At 43.6% G+C, this 19744-nt stretch overlaps 1 protein-coding gene across 2 annotated transcripts in view; it reads right to left on the bottom strand.

Moving 5' to 3' along the window:
- The window catches only part of UNC5C (unc-5 netrin receptor C), a 242846-nt gene that overhangs the window by 44433 nt on the left and 178669 nt on the right, over positions 1-19744 (bottom strand). For both annotated transcript variants that reach the window (XM_085057973.1, XM_085057974.1), the window contains exons 4-6: positions 13853-13956; positions 1868-2048; positions 113-280 (exon numbers count right to left, since the gene is read on the bottom strand). In XM_085057973.1, the coding sequence (XP_084914099.1) occupies positions 113-280; positions 1868-2048; positions 13853-13956 (453 nt within the window). The remainder of the gene's footprint in view (positions 1-112; positions 281-1867; positions 2049-13852; positions 13957-19744) is intronic.

Below are 19744 nucleotides of genomic sequence, written 5' to 3'. Positions count from 1 at the left end.
GGGGTTTGACCACCACAAACGAGAAGGAGGCTTTTGCAGCTGACAGCATTCTCCTGAAATGACTGGTGACAGACAAATCACTTATGTGTGTTGTGTGCTCCTCATACTGAACCTGGACACAGAGTGGTGCAAGCTATTTTCTGGACGCTCTGGCCCTCGCAGAAGGCGCCGCCGTTGAGCGGGGCGGGGTTGGTGCAGGTCCTTGTGCGCTTCTGGAAGCCTCTCCCGCAGCGGCTGTTGCACACTGACCACTCTGTCCACGTGGACCAGCCCCCGTTCACTGCAGAGCAAGAGAGAAACAGCAGGGTCACACCAGCAGCCCAGCTTGGGCAGCCCCAAGGTGCTGCTGGCTCCGTGTCAGGCTGCCTCCAACAGCAGCCACAAGAGAAGCAATACTGAACACTGAGGCGCAAACCTGCATCTCCAACACACCAAGTGTACAACAGAAGTCATTGTGCAAGTTGAAGAAATGCTGATGCTGAATGAAAAGCACCACTTGATGACCATTAGGGTTGAGGGGTGACCTGCTTTATCCTGAAAACCAACCTGACCCAGCCTTAGCCGTCTGGTGGAGTGTGTATGATCAAGATCCCTGGAGGTTCAGAGAGCTCCACCAGCCAGAAGCCTGTGCTCTGAAAGCTACACTGTTTCCAAAGCGAGATAACCTGCACCCCCACTCATTCTCAGATGCACCCATCACCTATGCATGCTGAGAGATGCCCACACTTTCATTAGATATTGAGAATTTTCCTTTCTCTCAAGAAGGTGACTTCAGGATGTCAGGACAACTTCACTCACCCCTCTGTGGACATAGCCAGTGCATACATGAACGTCCCAGCACTTCTCTAACAGATATTTAAGCTGTTCAGGATGAGCTAACACTAAGTGCACTTTTTTCTGTCGGACTTTGGGAAGACATTTATCACTGCAAAGATATTTATATTGACCTTTCTTTTCACCCACCTCAATTTCTGGGATAGATTGATGCATGAAGGAGGCGTTGTGCTGCTCTACATAATGTCGTTGTCAGTGTATGGGTAATAACATAACATACTAACTGCTTGGATTCCCAAATGTTTGTGATATGACACAAGCCTTAAGCAGCTCTGGCAGCAAAACCCATAAAAATGCCTGCTCCCTACACGTCTCTTGAATACACTTTTGAAATAAATTCTGTGTATGTATGAGGAAGGCTTGTAGTACGCCTACATCTTTATGTTTCTGCATTCATCTCAGTTACAAAACATGGTGCTCTTGCATGGTCCATCCCTCAATATCAAAACCACTGCTAATCAACCCAATTCAGTCAGTTTTCCATAAAAACTGAAGTAAAAAGCCCTCATTGTAACTTCACAGAAACAACTGCTTACAATTAAATCTAACTGCTACCCTGAATATGAAATGAATATTAGGGATAATCATAGGGATTTTTTCCTACTTGTCTATCCTATAATTAAGCTGATTGTAAGAAACAACAGTTCAGTCAGCTGGCACATAATCAGAGCAGGTTTTGTTCTGGTGGATACCCCCACCTGGAATGCATTTGGGGCAGTAACTCTGCAGGGGCAAAGGCTTGGACTGGTAGAGCAGAGCTGCAGCACAGCATGGGCTGGAAGAGACTCTAGGAAGGTATCGCATCCTTTCCCAGCCAAAGCACAGCCAGCCTCTCTCATACCAGGACTGTGGATGCTGACACAGAAAAATGCTATCCCATGCTTTATGGGAGGATGTGCCCTCATGGCTCCTTGCTGTACCCAGCCAGTGTGTGTTACAGTAAGGGGAACGGATGCCTTCTCTCCAGTGATGCTGTGTGTGGAGGGCCTGTGAGTGTGTCCATCCATGTGCAACAGTACAAGGCATCACTTACCATAGACTATCACAGTGGCTGTGGTGCTTTTCCTTTTGGCCACAATGTTTTTCGCCACACAGGTGTAGTTGGCTGTGTCAGAAAGCCGGGCTTGCTTGATGATCAGGTTGTGATCAATGGTGATGTAAAAATTTCGGTCCTCCACGGGATCAATCACTTCTTCATTCTTCAGCCACTCCACCTTGGGGTTTCAAAGGGCCAAAGGGGAGGCAGTGAGTCAGCACCAAGCCACACCAATATGGACAGACACAGCATCTGGGATTACATTGGTAATCCCAGAAAACACTAGAGCCAAGGCACACAATGAAGTACTCACCTGATGCACATTGCCAGCTGAAATAAAACACCAGGGCAGAAAGACAGGAGAACACCCTCCATGCCTACCCTTTCCTCCCAGCTCCCTTTCCTCCCACCAATGCACACAACAGCTGTCTTGCCTTGCCTTGAAAATAACAATGCATTTTCAAAGGCTGCCAGGTACTGTACAGAGGAAAAAAAGCTGATCTACGCTTTCAGAGTCTGAGGCAAGACAAAAGGAAAGGGTGATACCTTAGGAGCACATCTACAAACAGAAAATTCTCTTACAACATCAGAAACTAAATCAGCACAGATCTCACCCATTATTTTCCATGTCTTGCCTAATTAGGCAGTTAATAATCCACCAACCTTGTATGTACCTGCCCTGAGTCTAAAACAATGAGGGCCTATACCAGAGTGGGTCGCACTAACAAATCACAAACCCCAGTGTTTTTAAGTACACTTGCACTCACATGCACATGCATGTAATTGCTTTGCTTCAATCAGAATGAAACAAAGTAGAGTCAGTTACCAAGGAAATAGGAAATCACAAGGACATCAGCGCTTATTTTTCCTTTTCATCTGCGTAAGCTATATTTTACTTTAATAAAGCATGATTTCCTTGGTTGCACAGAAAAATATTTTCTTATGTGATTTTTAATCTAGACAATATTCTCTTCATTGCCTTCCTAAGAAAACACCCTGTTATATCCCAGCTGACTGCTGTGAACCACTCTAATATAATTTGGCTGCAAATCTAGTAGCTCATTTTCATTTGAACTGAGTGCACCAAAGGACAGGGCTGAGGCCCTGCATGGATCAAAGCTGGGCCTTCATGTCACTGGATCACTTCAGCCTGTGCCCAGGATTTAATTAAAGGAAGAAAAACATAAACACAATCAACCTGCCAGACTGGTGAGGTGCTAGCTGTAGTGACCTGCTCTCACAGACCCCACTTTTCTAAAGACATTTGAGGAACTACCCAAGCATCGACATACCCCAAAAGCCATCTGACACAGCTGTACAGATTTCCCCAAACCACAGTAAGAAAAAACAGTGACTTCTCTTGGTGTTCAACACAGATTCACCCCCAGACAAAGCCAGTCAATGCTGCAAGAGCAGTGCTGTCGGATCTGGGCTTGGATTACAGGTGCTCACCACCCACTCCCCATCTGCAGCCCTGCCTTAAGCAGCTCCAGCTCTCCTATCCCAGTTTGGGTGGATGTACTTCAGGCATGAGCTGCTCCAAAGATTTACACCTTAGTGAATGCAGAGCCACTGCTCCGAGGAAGGCTTGATTGAACCCCCTCTCTCCCACAGCACATCACTGTGGGGTGTGGCAGCCTCAAAGCTGTCGATACTGCCTAGCTTAAAGCCGGTGGTGTAAGAAGGGCTCTGGAAATGGATACATGTGTCTGTGAGGAACAGGGACGGAAGAAAAGACATAAAACTTTGGAAGCTGTATTTCTGTTGCTATCACAATCATGTTTCACCATGGAAGATACAAGCTTTTAGTCAATAATCTGTTTTTCCTTGACAGAATGACTAAGATAGTTTTTCCGCCTTTCTTGAATCCTAATAGGTTTCAGGCATAATCAAGACAGACAGATTCTTGTTCAGTCAATGGCAATATTTAGCTCCTTCCTCACCTGCAGGTTGAGTCTGCATGCATTCCAGACTGAAAAACAAGCCAGGAGCTTGTCTTCACCAGCGTTAGGCTGCCAGTTGACTGCTGCCTCTCATACAAAAAAAATGCCTTTCTTTGGTTTTAATGTCACTATTTATTTCTGAGATGGTTACGCCAGGGCTCTAAAAGATGCTACACACACAGTCAGTGCTGTGTACATCCCACCTTCAAATCTGCCTGTACTCTTCCTGTGCTCTGCACATGGAGGACACCAGCACACCAGTAAGGACAGGACTGCAGTCTGCATAGTCTAAGGCTCAGTTTAAAATATTTCTGGTATGCCCATCCAAGAATATACTCTAGAAGCCTTTGGCACCCTGAAGGCTCCATGCCCAAGTACATGGTTCTTTTTTCTATCACTTTGCAACATTTTCTCTCTCTGCAAAAACACACATACATATTGAGTCTGGGTCTCAAATGATTAGACAAAGTTAAAGCTGTAAGCACTGAATTCCCTATCATCCCTGCAAACCACCAAAGATAATTTAAAAAGAGAAGTTGCCAATACATAAATAAAAATCCCCCAAAAAAACAAACTAAAACAAAAAAACCCCAACAACAACAACAACAACAAAAAAACCCAAACAGAAAACAACAAAAAATCCCAAGAAACCAAAACAAAGCAACTTTGCATAATTCAGTATATTGCCTCTGGCTCTACACCAAATCTCTTAGGGAAAAGATCCTTTCCACCTCACAGAATTCTCACAGAATTTCCTAACAGTAAAAGTTTGAAGAACAACAGGATGTTTGAAGAACAACAGGATATCTTTTTTTCCTGTCAGTCCTGTGTGTGAGTGCCTAAATGACATCTTTTTTACAAGCTATCTCTTTAATATATCTAATTCAGTCTTCTGGCACCCAGGTTTTTGTGATGTCTGTTAATGTTGCAAACTCTAATGTCAAATCTGAAGGAAGAAACTGGTGGATGATTTGACAGGCAGTGGGAGTCTCCTTTCACACACATTTTAGCCATCAGTAGAACAACACAAAAAAGAGATCACTCTAGTGATTGCGTTTTCTCCCTCAGTCCTTGCAGAAATGAGAACTAATCAAACACACTCCAGCATGTGAGGCTGTTGTTGGTACTTATTTTCTATTACTATCAGCCCCATTTTTTATGGTGCAGGTGACTGCAGTGCTCAGCACCTCCAAACCTCAGATTATTTTTTTTTTTGAGGTAACAAGAGTAGGAGGGAGTAGGGTTGTTCTGTCACGTAAGTAGGAAGAGATCAGGTGTCAAATACAGAAGAGAAGCAAGCAGAATGAGACAGTGTGATTTATGAGTGACAAGTATGCAAACTATTATCACAGAAGTTAAAAGCAACGATCTCTTTTGATGCCATGTCATTCCCCAAGGTGCAGCCCCCTTGCTGAAATAGGCTGTTAATCCTGTCAATGCAGAAACTTATCCTGAATTTAATTCCACAGCCTGAATAATAGTTACTGGCAGATCAGGCACTGGACACTTCTGTGCCAGAGACCTGTACACCTGCAGGCCAGTGGACAGAGGAGCAGCAGGATATCCATGGGAACTTCAAAGTGCACAAAAGCCTGACTACAAGGTCATACCAAATCACATCCTCATGCCTCCATTTTTCACCTCTCTGGACATGTTCTAGATTAGATGTTTGCTTTTGCCTAAATATTAAGGATGTACATTTGCTGGCTATAATCAGAACAATTCTTGAACAGGCACCGAGCTGTATATATTCAATTAAATCAGGCACATCCCTCCAACTGTTATTGATAAATGTACTGATGGCCATGCATATTTGTAGAAAAAGCATGGGATCAGTTTTTCCTTATCATAACAGCAATCATTTAATTGGCAACAATTATGCCATGAAGGATGGGGTAAGTGTACCCCCTGGGGGATGACAGCTATGGAAAATTACAACATACACATGCTTTTTTCTCATATATATACCAATCCCTTGGAACAAAGCAGACACAAAATTCCTTTTCTTCTTGTTAGTTTTCCACTCAAGAAGGTATTTTTATTATATGTTTGCAAACTGACTAGCAAAAGAAAGCCACTCAGTTGAGGGGTGAGAGTGGTGAATAAATTCCTGACCAACAGAATTGGCAGATGTTGTGAAGCTGGAGCACACCTGGAGCCAGCTACCTTTTGGTCAGAGCTCCTTAGCTAGCCTGGATGGAACTTGCAGAGCCGTGAGGCACACAGCTCCTGCCAGCTGCACTGGATCTGCACGTCCAGGGCTGCTAATGGGCTGGCAAGCAAGCCTGCAGGAGTCTGAGCCATCCCTGCGGCTGCCAGGGGAAGCACGATCCAAGGTGGCTGTAATTTAGAACAACATACCTTGTAGTGTCTTTTCTGTCATCCTGCTCCCTGGTGAGACAGATGTGTTGTCTCTAATCATTCACTGATTGGTATCGGGAGATACATTAACATAATTGGCACATTTGTTCTAATTAACAGAAGGAACCAACCACATGCCACCCAACATGAAAAGCAAGACCATCAGCAAGAACAGAAAACCTGCAATAACCACCTCAGCTCTATCTGGGAGCTGCAGCCAGAGCTGTGCTGCCACAGGATGTTTCCAGCAGCAGCAGCAAACACAGAGACTAAGACTTGCAAAGCCAGGCCAGGCTTCTGTGCAGACTAAATGAACACAGGGAACATAAATCACACAAGCGATTACACACGCAGGAAAACCTATTACAGAAGCTAATTGCTGATACAAATTTAGCCATACCAAGTAACTAGCATTCCTAGGCACTTAAATCTCTTGGCACACTGGCGTATGCGTGACTGTTTTAGAAACTGGTAAAGCAGAAACACATCTGCTCCAAAAGAAAACCAAGGATGGAAAAGGAACATGATCTCATCTAGGTGCTGCCCTCTTGATCATAGGAGCTGTTTCCTACATATCTGACAATCTCGAGAGCAAAGTCAGCAGGGTCTGGGTTCTGGATCCCTGGCACTCACTGCCTCCTCTGCACCAACCTGCACTAGAGTGATTTTCAGAGTCAGGAGCACCTGCTGAAAACAGCAAGTCTTCTACCTTCCAGACACAGGCAAAGCCCTCCAGTGCAATTTTCCACAAGAAACGAGATGCAAACATCTGGGAGCAGCAAGAGACTTGCCTTGATGAAAGGCAGTTTGTAATTTTGGAAGGCGAGAACATTGCACCCTTGCCTTCCCCATGCCTGGCTGACACAGCAGGAATGCTTTCCATCTGGTTCCCCATCCACACTGGATTGTACTCTCTGCAGCTGAGCCAACTGGTCCCAGTGGCACCACACACCTTGCAGCAGTCCCTGCTGAGCTGGCATCACCTCCAAAAGCCCCAGGAAAATCCCAGCCTCAGGGAAATGCCAGCTCCCAGGCTTCACCTGGATTGTAACACACATATGCCAAGCCATATGGATAGTAAGGGCACACACACATTCTAGGAAGAATAAAGCATTTGTGAAACTAACCAACTAACTACTGATCTGGACACAGTACAAGATGTTTAAGTGAGACTGAGAAAACTCCAGCAGTTTTCATATGAGCCAGCAGCAATTTCAGGTACCTTGAGACTTGAGTGCCTCTTTGAAGAAAGTGATTTGATTTTTGGATCTGGTTTCATCCCAGCAACTGTCTGCTGAAGAGGATGCTTTCCTCTGTGCACTATTTGCTGGAAAGATATTTCATACACATTTAAGATTGAAAGTAAAAGGAAAAAAAAGGTGATCTCCAAAGAGACTGAAATTACAGCTATTAGAGACTGCAAAACACACTGAGAATGAGACAGCAAATGCAAACCACCATGGCATCTTATTCAGTTGTTGTTATTGTGCTTCTGCTGCCAATAAGGGGAATTGTTGTTCCTGCTGTGGAAACACTTCCTTAATTACACATATATCCAGCTTTGTGCTTGCAGGGTGTGTGTACAGATGCTGGATGTCTCCAGCCCCATTACAGCTTTGCTTTATGAGCAACTGGGAAGTGAAGCCTCAGAAAAAACTTCAAAGGCCAAGGTGGACTGGTAACAGCAGATGGAGAGCTTTATTCCACAGAGTCTCAAATTCAAACACAGATCATGGCATTATTAAATGAAAACCACAGCATCTACTATGTGTCCATCAACATTTGCTGGGCTTCCTATCCCACCTGAAAGAGGGGCTTGGACTGGAGGTCCCATAGCTCACACGTTGGCTGCTGCTTTTAGCCCTATATGGGCAGGTGGACTCCCCAGGACCTGAAACAACTTGGGAGTGCTCTGTTGGGAAGCAGCTTTAAACAAGTTACCAAAGGGACTTCTGTGGCTTTTTGGTGGGATGCACAGGTGGATGGATCTTACTCTTCACAGCACAGAGCTATATGATTTTTACGATCACAAAACTCAATAATGGAATGGGATTTCGGGGGTGGTTGAAGTCCCCAAAGACAGCCCCTTTCCCACTCTACCTCAAAATTGCATAGAGCCTGTTGTCATACACACAGCTCCTCGTAACAGTTTCAAAAGGCTGTAAATCTTGTGTGGATTTTGTCCAGGTTACACTTTTTTAGTGAAAGAAAAGCATCAGGTCTAGAAACACATGAAAATTCTTGAGCAAAACCCAGCAAAACCTGATTAAGCAATTCTGGAGTGACAGCTGACATGTGCTCTGCAGTCTGTATTTTGGAAGCACCTCCCTGAAAACATGGAAGCATCATAATTCTTCATGCCTAAGGTGAGCACTGCATTTGAAGAAGTTACTGTCAGAGGAACTGAGCAAGGCAGACACTATCAGCAGGGAACTGGGGGTGCTGGTAGGGACCAGGAGCTCTGCAGAGCCCACACAGAGGTAACTCTCACACTCCAGGCACTGTGAGGCCTGTTGTTTATAGTGAGCAAGAATCACTCAATGCCAAAGTAGGACCTGATGGGCTAATCTCATAGGTGTACAGAATAGTGGATGAAGAGCTATCTTCTCTAAGGGGAGAATTGGGAGATATACTCATCTACCCCAAGAAATGCAGGTGAAAGCTGTGTCCCACACAGCATATCTTCCAAAACCAAAAATATAAAATCCCGCTCTTCCTGAGAACAGCCTGAACAGGACAGGTAGGTTTTGTCAGCTAAACCAGAATGCCAGAGCTGTCTTTGCCACAAAAAGCAAACTGTAGAGAAGAGGATAAACCAGCAGGGTTCATGTCAGTGGTCTTGTAGAAAATGTCCCATTGTAATATTTCATGGAGCAACTAGAAGTCTGACTGTTCTCCAGTCCCACAGATCATCCTTGCCTGAACCAAATCATACAGCAATTGAAATCACTCTGCTCCCACTTACATTGGTAGCAATGGTATTGCACTAGGAAGGAAAAGTACAGGGGTAGATCCCATAGAAAATTCAGGTCTCAAAACAAGCAGTCCCACAAGAAAACCTGTGCACCTTGGCATGGGTTTCTGCACTGTGGGAATGAACTGGCAGGAAATGTAAAAGCAAGGAAATCTCATAATCTAGTAGTCAGCGTACTTCCTGGGAAAGAACAATTCCAAATGCAAATCTGTCCTTCAGCAGGAGGCTGTAACCTACAACTTACTCTTTTCAAGAGTGACTCAATCACCGACCAGTAGGTTGGGGGGTAAATGTAAGTAAAAAGGGACAGAAATGTAGGGGACCAGCTGCTGCCAATTGCAGGGTGCTTTATCCTGTCCTTTTGGAGAAGGACAGGCCCTGCATGGCCAGACCTTACCCAATTGGCTCTCCACAGCAAAGGATGAGCAGTCCTCATTCATTTTGGGCTGTGCTCCTTCTGCACACAAAGCTGCCTCCCCTCCCCACTCTTCCTCTCAGTGGCACCTGAAGGCAGTTCTGCTGTTTGTCACAAGGCACTGCAAAGGACAGTGTCACTTTTCAGCAATTAGCATTTGTGGCCACAAACTCCCCTATTTTGTCTCTCTCAGAGCTCACTTTCCTGCTGTGAATATAAAACACTGTCTCAGTGATGCACACCTGCATGGAAATGCACACACATGAACTCCCAATTAAGGGATAACTGCTGCAAAACATAAGTGGCTCTCAGGAAACAATACAAACAGCAGTCATATTAATAATCAATTAGATGGGGCTGCCCATTTGGAGAAGTCCCCAGCTTCCACCAGCCTTTACCTGTGCAAGAGCAGCTGAACAAAGTTTGTGTCACAGTCATCTTGACTTGGTAAAACACCCTCTTCTGCCTCTTGACTCAGAGATCCTTTCCCCCTTGGTCTAGTTCCTAATTAAAGCCATGAATTTGGATAAATATCACATCCAGTTTTAAGCCCAACTGGGTCACCAAACTGTACACTACACCCTGTTCTGCAATTAAATTACTCTGTGAAACACCTCAATTATAATTAAAGAAGCAATTACCCCCCTGTTAAAGGCACTGCAAATCATACACTTCAATGCAAAAGTTCATCTGGCAGCTTATGGCATATTAACCAATCTTACATCTCATTTGTGTTTTGATCTATAACCTACCCAAATGAGCTAATTTGATGTGACTCAGTGTCTCTAACTATATTTCATCATGTGCAATACCATGCCGACATCTTTCAAAGAACAAGTTAAATGAGCTAAGGGGTTAATTGCTAACAACTCAGGCATTACTGTTGGAGCATCACAGAATGGGATCCTTCCTGCCTCCTCAGGTTAGATTTTAAAAATCACACACAGAGAGAAGAGTGGAATTGAAATGGATGTTTCTGTTCATGCTGGGGAGTTGCAACTGTCTGATTTCCAGTGAGTGTGAGGCTGATGGGTCAGACTGCTGATCTCACCTCATCCTAATTCTCCCCACTGAGGAAAAGCAGAAGGCAGAGAAGCACAGAGCTAGGGCAGGGTGCTGTTTGCTTTTATGTCCATTCATTCTTCTCTCTTTTTGTCCCTTCATCCCTCAACTGGGTGTGGAAACCTCAGTGTAGCAGCACCTGTGCTGGTCCTTCTGCTGTTTGCCTGGGCCATGCACTGGAACAGCCAAAACATTTTCCCTGGGTGGTTTTGAACCTTTAGGCTTGTTCAGATTGATATTGGCTATCAAAACTGGGAGTGTGGAGGTGCAGCTGACACCCACACCAGTCGGGGTTGGTGGGCAGTATATGACTGCTGTATATGGCTGTAGAAAAGCTGATCTGGTTCTCCCAGAGACCAGGGAGACCTTCAGTTCCTTACTTTGCCCCAAGTGAACAAGCAATATGTACTTTGATTTGGCCTCAGGTCATGAGGCTGGTGTATTTTAACACATCTATTTGGATTTGGATTTTGGCTTTTTCTTTTCCTAGTGTCCATGACCTGAGCCTACTTGAATGCTTGTCATGTACTAGTGGATCTGAGGAACTGGTAAGTGTTGCCTTAAAAGCTTGCCTGCCCATCTCTGTCTTTGTCCTTCTTGTCCTCTGGAGAAGCCATACACTGCTATGTGGTTCAGCTTTTCAGCAGTCGTAAGATCTGCTCTAGCATTGATCCATAAGAGCTTGACACGGTTAATTGCAATTAAATATGCTGGGATTGATAAGACTGAACTCCCCAGATACTGAAAAGAGGACAGAATTTATCCCTGAGCATGCTTGTTCTCACCACTTTGAAATACTGGGGGAAAAGGAAAAACAAATTAAACACCCAACAGAGAATGAAGGGGGAGAATAGAATCAAAGAGAAAAAGCAAGCAAAAGATGCTGTGACTGTACTCCAGCAATTGCACCACGTTCCACTGAAGGTGTATTTTGTACAGTTTCACAGCGTAAGCTGTTCTTCATCTGTTTTGGTGTAAAATCCAGTGACTTCTTCAGAAGCCAGTAAGTGAAAAAAAAACCAACCAAAACCAAACTAAACAAAAGACAGTTCCCAGAGCGTGAAGAGTCTGAGGCACATGCTCACCAAAGCATTTGGACATGCTGCTCACAGCTGCAGCATATGCATTACCCCACTCTGCTTGGAATCAAATCAGTCTTTCAACAAGATGGAAAACAGCCTCAGTCTGCTGCCTGTCTTCTCCCAAGCCCTTCTTATGGTTACCTGCACCACCATATCAGAAACTTCTCCAAACAAATAAATGAAGTCTTAAACAAAGAACTCATTCATCTTTAAATTAAAATAATCATGTAATCCTTCAACCCACCAAGTTATCTTTCATCTTTCCTTTTTCTTTTTTAAATTTATCTTACTAGCTTCAGCAAGTGGCTGTAATAAAGTGTCACATTAAGGTATTCATATTCATTAGTGTTCAGGTCTTTGTTCTTTTAATAGTGTTGGAAAGAATCTACAAAGAGGCTGTATTAGGAGGCTGTCCAATCTGGGTGTTTGATCTCCTTCTGACTTCAAAAGTCAGAAGAGAAAAAAACCCCACATTTAGAACAGTTCTTTTGAATGTCAGATGGGGAGTATAAGATTTCTGAGCCTGCCAAGTGTTAATTGGTGTCTGTCCTGACCATGGTACAAATAAGATTCAGAGCCAGTCAATGCACTGCCACGAAGAGCTATTGACAGAGTGAGCAGGATCCTGTAAGGCAGGAAAAGCACAACTATTGTGGCAGCAGCTCACAGAGGAATTTTTCAGAGATCACTTTCCTCAAATCATGTTAAATTATGCTGTTTGGGTCTCAGCCACGCGACTGAGTACAACAGACCTTTCTGAGGGAACAAGCGGACTGGCTGCTGAAATTCCAGAGGTGCTCGTAACACTGCATAAAAATGAACTACCCGTCAGCATTAATCTCAGTTTCTACCAAAGGTAATGAAGTTCCCCAGTACTACCCTGCACTGCCTGAACAACATATCCCAGTGCAAAAACTCCTGTCATGGTACAGCAGCAAGTTGATTTGACGCAAGGAAGCATCAGAAAGGAAAATAAAAACGTGCCGCTAAGTTCCTGACGAAACTCAACTGATTAATATTACAGTTGTCAGCAAGCTGGCTCGGCAGACCTAAACCCTCCTTACAGTTTTAGAGACCTTAATGGGGAAAGAAAACAGCCTATGGAACAAGAAAATGGGAAAAATCTTCTATGCTAATTATTCTTTCTGATGTTTGTGGACACGTTTCTGCAATTCTGATTAAATCTAAACTTGGGTTAGATGGGGAGGTAAGATTTTAAGCTTCATCTCCTGAGAAATCAGCCATCAGTGCTGAGTGACAACCACTTTGCTACTTAGCCATGACAGTCTGACTTATCCTAATGCAAATTGGCAACAGTTTCTTCTGTGCGTGGTAGAGGAAAACCGAAGAGAATTCAGATAGGGGAATTACCGTCATTAGCAATCAATTTTTCTCTTAACAGCCACAGTGGATTTAGGATTTCAGAGGCCCCCCTGTGACTCAGAGACCCCTCCTCTCGCGAGCTGTGAGTCTGAAGCTGGAGCCACCGCTGCACTTAGGGAAGCTGCTGCTCAGTGCTGTTGCCAGGCACAGACTCTGCTGAAGGGCAGGCAGGTTTCTGTGGGTGGAGGGCAGGCTACCCACCCTGGGTGTACTTAAAAGCCAGGAGGAAAAACTGCTAAGGCCCTGAAGATGGCTTACTGGGCAGAAGCATCCTCTACTCTCCCAAACCTCGTGCTGCTTGACCTGGGAGCTCAAATTGAACCATGATACATCCTCTCATACAAAGTTGGCAGGGTGGTGCACACACACGTGAGTGAAAGATATTCTGGCAAATTAAAAATTAAAACAACTTTATAACATGTTTGAAAGGTGCCCCTCAGAATAAGTGAATTATTTTTCTCTTTAAAAGCAAAAGGAAAGATAGTAGGCTGGTATGAACATGTCCCCCCAGCTACGTGTCCTTTGGATGCCAGATATAGCTGTGATTTTTTCAAAGGGAAGAAAAAAGTGAAACCAAACTGCTCAGCAAGGCACCATAACCCAAAGCCATTAATCAGGCCCCAATCAATCTCGTCTGTGAGCAGCAGTCAGTCAGCTCTCCATGACCACCCATTCATCATGCCCTGCTGTAAGGCACTGCACCATTAGCCACCCATCAGGCCTTAGGGTGTCCCAGTGCCAGGACACTGCTGCCATGCTCACCTCAGCCACTGGGATGCCTTCAGGGGGGCGGCATTGCAGCAGCACCTCTTGCTCCAGGGACACTTCTTTCCCCAAGGGCTCCTGCTCAAAAGTTTTCCGGAGATCTGGGGAGGGAGAAGAAAAAAAATATCTTAAGCGTTATTATCAGTTGGTCATTTAAATTACATTTGATTGCCATACTGGATAAATGCAAGAGATAGACAAAAGAGCAGTTCTGCTCCCTGAAAAATGAAGCACTTAAAAATGTCTGGGTCATGTTTTCACTTCATTCCAACATTAAGCAAAGATTTCACAGTGGATTTATTACTTATATTGTGGTATAGCATGTGAGTCCAGTGAAGAACCAAGGCTTCACTGAGTAAAGTCATGTCCAGACACAGAACAAAAGGTGAGAAAAGTCCCTTCTTGAGATAATTTTCATTGGATAAACTGTATCAGTGAAGTACTGAAGAGAGTTATGGAAAATTACATAAATCTGTAAAACTACAACATATAAACTGAGTTGCCTTAAACTTGTAGATGAAAGTGCTCATGCTGTGATTTAATGTACTTTTAGCTCATAACCATTAACTTTACAGCTTTAGCTGATTTGTCTACACCTTATCATTATCCCTGGAGCACAAAGTTGTTATTATTGTTAATAACAATAATAATAAAAGGTCACTATGAGGAGCTGAAGCATGCTTGGATCCTTCCACAGCACCACAGAAATGTGGCAGATTGACAGGGCATTGAATGCACCTCCAAAGATCACACCAGTTCATTGTACTGGACAGCTGATAAGTCTGGCTTTTTGTACTCTTCTGTAATGTCTTTGAGCTGATGGTAAAATGGACTTGAGAAGTTCCCTCCTTACCACCATCTCTGTGTTTCTGCCATGGACTGGCATCCTCTCCACTGTGCCAGGGAGAATGTGGCTTTGGAGAACTGAGCATTCAGCCCCAGTGGCTACTGGGGATATTTCTCCCTGCTGCTGGTTCCTTCTGCAAATGGATGTGAGGCCATGCTCAAAGTCACATCAAAGAGCTGGCCTGACTTCAAACACTTTACAACCCAGTTATTTTTGTTTTACTTCTTGTTCTGAAGTCAAACCATTTCCGTACATCAGCTCATGGCAAGGTTGCACAAATACTTGTGTTACACTGGCAACAAGACACAGTCATATGGGAACAATTTAAAAGCCAAATATTTCATATCTTGAAACCATAACCTGTGACTGGGCTGGAATATAGATCACTGAATTGAAGTGGTTTACAAATAAACCATGCAAAGAGTTATTTTACATCTAGATTACCTCAGAGATCTGATTTAGAGCTGACCCCACAAGGAACTGCATCTGCTCTACCAGAAGGCAAAAGCTGGGGCAGGCAATTGCAGAGATGGAAAAGGAGATGGGGTGGCTGCCACCAAAATCAGCTCCTCTGCTACCCTGAAACTTTGAACAGCATGAGACCTCTATCTCTTAGCCTCTTCTGGGGAAATGTGGCAGTTCAGCTACCTGGAATTACGTGTCAGTGTAATTTCCATGGTGCCATGGAAAATCTCAGCTGTTGCTGAAGGAGGCTTTACCCTACAACACCAGATAACTTAGGGCAAAGAGGAGGAGCAAAATTCTGGACAAGAACATTTCCTAGGATGATACCAAGCTTTGCCAGGCTGTGCCTGTCAGCAGCCCTGTCACACTGGAGTTATTCCAGTCCAGTGAAGCTTGCTCATGTGAGAGCAACCACAGCAAGTCTGATGTCTGCACAGAGCTCCCAACACATTGCCAGCTCCTGCACCACCAGCTTCATCCCACACTCTCTGACAGGCTAGCCAGTGGACATTTGTGTTCTATGGCTCCATTTGAGTAAACCCTAAAGCCTCCAGGTGCCCTTGGGTGGAAGTCATTTCAAGGACAAAATGCTGAGTTTTGGCTTGATGTATTTCCGTACATTAAACATGGAAATGAGCAGCTCTTTCAGGAGCTGGTGGGTTTCCTGGGAAGTTACACTCTTTGGCCCAGGCTCCTCACCCATCTTGTGGGCTTGGTAGGTACCCTGGGCACACATAATGTCAGGTTAATGCAGTTTGCTTTAAATTAGCAAACAGCTGGGGTTATATTGCTAGCAGTACCCATAAGATCATATTACTGCTAGTTCCACAGGTATTTTCAAAAGAAAATAATTACTTGCACATCAGGCACACCTTAGTGCATTTAGCAGGGACACACACGTGCACAATGTAGACAATTATTGTGCTCTAATATCATGGCTGAGGGAAAATGAGAAAGTTACTGTAATAGTAATAGAAGCATGTAAGCACAATATTAAACAGCACATTAATAATAGCTTTCAGGTGTTCAGATACAGAGGGCTGAAGACAGTAAAGGGAGATTAGATAATAATCTGAATATTTTTCTTGACGTGTTGATTTAGTGCTCTGCCTACCTTCCTGAAACATTTAATAGGGCTCTGATGTTCTACATTGCCTCACGTGCAAAATAATCACCTCTGCCATAAAGCACTTGCCTTTAAAAAAAATCCCCAAGTTTTAGTGCATACAAAAGTAAATAGCATTAATCTAGAAATGTGCAATAACAGTAAAAAAGTCCCACTTTAACCTCTTTATCATCAACAGCTGGAATTGCGGGGTATGAACAGCCCCTTTTCCCTGGGAAGAGCTGCAGTGCAGCTGCTGCAGGTGAGATGAACTCTGTGGGACTCTGGCTCTCCCCACTGCCCCTCATGCACAGGGCCTGGCTGTGGGAGGATGCTCTAATGACACCATTGGATTCAAGCATTTCAATGATCCACAAACTAAAAATACACTAAGTAGGGCCTTTGACATAATAGGCAGTAATGTTCTCAAAGGAGCCATTAGATACTATTGAGTAAATTACACTAATTTGGCGGGGGGGGAAGGTACATAATTGTGTATTTACAAGACTGGGAGCTCTTACATTCTCTTGGCTGCCTCCCACGTGTTCACAGCTTTATCCCACCACCTCCCACTGCAGCCATGTCACCTACAGATGGCTCCAGATGGCAGCAGTGCAGGGCAGGTTTGACCTAACCAAACATAAGGGTGGCTAGTTGTGACACACACAAGATGGGTTAACTGACGAAGATGCAGAGGGCCTGGACAAGCATCTTCACCACCTGCTGTAACCATCATGAAACACCCTGCTTGGATAGCACTGGGTTTTACAATGACTGCTTTTTCTCTATGGCCCTTGCTATGATTTCTGTGGATAACAATGATATCCTTCTAATTCTTCAATCCTCAGCTTCCTTTGCCATTTAAGAATTATAGTCATCATGAAAACATCACACTGTCAGCTGGGAGTGGGTGAGCTTGCTAATGTACTGAGAGACTTTGGATCTTTCCCAAACAGAGTATTTTCAATAACACTTTTCAATTTCTCCAAGTGTCATATAAGTTACAATTGCTTGTGAGCGAGGACAGAAGGGATTCATTTTCCCAGAGAATGGTAAGAGACTAATAAAATACATCCCAGCTAGAAAAAAAAAAAAAGAAAGAAAAAGGAGAAGCTTTAACAATCTTCAGAAAATATGCCTGGAAAAGCAAATCAATAAAACATTTGATCCATTCTGGATCAGGACCTCTCTGCCTGTGAAGAGGCAGTGTGCATTATTAAAGCCTCAGGATGGCAGCAGCCCTGTTACTGAGATGCTAAGAGAGCACCTTCTCTACTCTCACCTTCCATAGGGGCAGCACAAGAGAAAGGTAGCTGCCCTTTTCTTCTATTATTACTTTGGTAATGTAGAACAATGCTGTATTGTCTGTGTTAGCAACACTCTCCCTCCCCTCATGCAGGTGATATTCTGCCCCAGCTCATCTCTCGTAGTGCAGTGAGCAGGGGTGGACAGTGATGCTGAAGGGCCAACCTTGTCTTCCACCAGCTCTGACATAACTCACCCACTGCAGGTAGGGATGTCACTGCCAGGCTCAGCTAACAGCCTGCACCCCCACCAGGCACTTTACCCCTCCTCTGCCTCCCCTTCAGGGCTGTCTTCTTAAAAGAAACCAAAGAGAGAAATTAAAATTCTGGTCTGGCACCTTGAGCCAGTCTATTTTCCTTACTAATGCACAGTCCTAGTAAATTCAGAGGGGGCTCTTGTGGCATATATTGCAGCACGTTTATAGCATACTTATGATGAGACTTTCCTCCAAGACTCCAGAAATACTCCTGCACAACCCTCTCTGGTAAGGACATATGGCTGCATAAGAACTGCATTGAAATGAGAGAATTTTCAAAAGCATAAAACTGAAATAAAGTACTGGGAAATCAGACTCAGTGTACATCATATTGTAAACTTTACTTCTGAATTGCTATGCTTTTTGAGCAAAGGGGCATTAGATCTAATTTTTGATGTGCTGCTAAATTACTTCATTTTATGTTTAATGCATTTTTATCTTACAAAACACTCAGAAGTTGTATTTTTGCCTGCTAAAGGTAATAGATTATACAGGAAGTCATGTCATTTTCCCACTTCCTTTTCTACCTGTCAGCTTCTAAGAAAGAGCGAAGAATGACCCTATTATTTTTTTAAATCAAATATATTTTATCTCTTTGTTGTTCTGCATTTTACTGTGATGTGTGGGTGGGTAAAACTATAAGGATATCTTTTATCATTTCTGAGAAATGTGATAAGAGGCAGACCAGGGCGCTTCAACACGGTGCTAATGCAAGGGTGACTAATGAATGAGCATGAAAAACGGACACTTGTCAGCCAGGAATTAGATGCAAACCAGACAAACAGAACAAGGCAGCATTACTGTCAGGGAAAGATGGATTTCTGCCCTTGGTAGACCTTTAAGACTCTCTGCTCCTTCTAGTGACTCCAACGTCAACTTTCCTCCTATAACAAACAATCTAAAATATCAGCAAGACTTAAGAGCACAAAGAGGAAAAAAAGCACATTATTTTCTACACAACTGTCATATTAACTATGGCCATCGAGAGAAATACATGTAGTGTGTGCTTTCAGAGAAACAAGGGTTTAAGAATGTGAAAAGACCTCCACAAGAAGGACATACATTCTGTTTACAAAACATAGCTTGCATTATATGGTTAAGTAAATATAGCCATCCATATAAACCTAAACAGGTCAGAAGCAAAAAATATAATTAAAATATTAAACAAAAGGTGAATATGGCTTGGTATAATTTTAGCTGTTATTAGAGGATTGATATGCAATATGTAGCCAAGATTTCAAGTCTACCTCCTTCCCTTGAGAATGTTCTCAAGAGGCAAGGTTCAATTCTGTTTTAATTTTACCTAGCCTTAATAAGAACACCCAAACAGAAAAATAATTGTGGAAAAAGAATGGTAAAAGGCCAGTGATATTGTACAATGTGAAGGAGAATCCACATGCTTGTGAAAACACATCTCAGTGTGTTTAGTCCCAAACTTGGATGACTGATTCTTATTTTGACAAATATAACTAACATCGTAAAATTGTTCTCTTCCTCTTCCATCACTTTCTCAAGGCGGATAAGTTCAGAGACATCTTTTTGCTTCAAAAAAAGCTATTGAAGACTGAATTGAAAATCTAAGTGTAAGAAATCATGCGCTGTCAGGCATACTTTGGCCTTGCTTTTCTGCTCACAGCTGAGTCTATGACCTTTGCACGGGGATCAATCACACTGGTGGGTAAGCAACAGAAAGGTTAGGTACAAAAACCTCTTTTTTTCCATTTTATTCTTGTGCAGCTCCACCTCTGTGTTATTAATTAGATCAAAGCAGATTTCCAGTGAAACAGTCACAAGAGTGTCACCAGTCTGTAACCCAGGGGATCCCTCTGACACATTTCTCAATGGCTTTTCTAAGTGTGGTGTCTTGCCCTGCAGAGTCCCCTGCTGTATCAGCTGCACACTGGGTGTTGA

The sequence above is a fragment of the Lichenostomus cassidix genome, chromosome 4, assembly GCF_008360975.1.
Source record: "Lichenostomus cassidix isolate B80296 chromosome 4, HeHo_3.0, whole genome shotgun sequence".
NCBI classification, from domain to species: domain Eukaryota; kingdom Metazoa; phylum Chordata; class Aves; order Passeriformes; family Meliphagidae; genus Lichenostomus; species Lichenostomus cassidix.
Note: the sequence above shows the minus strand (reverse complement) of the source record. Positions and strands in the feature narration are given on the sequence as shown.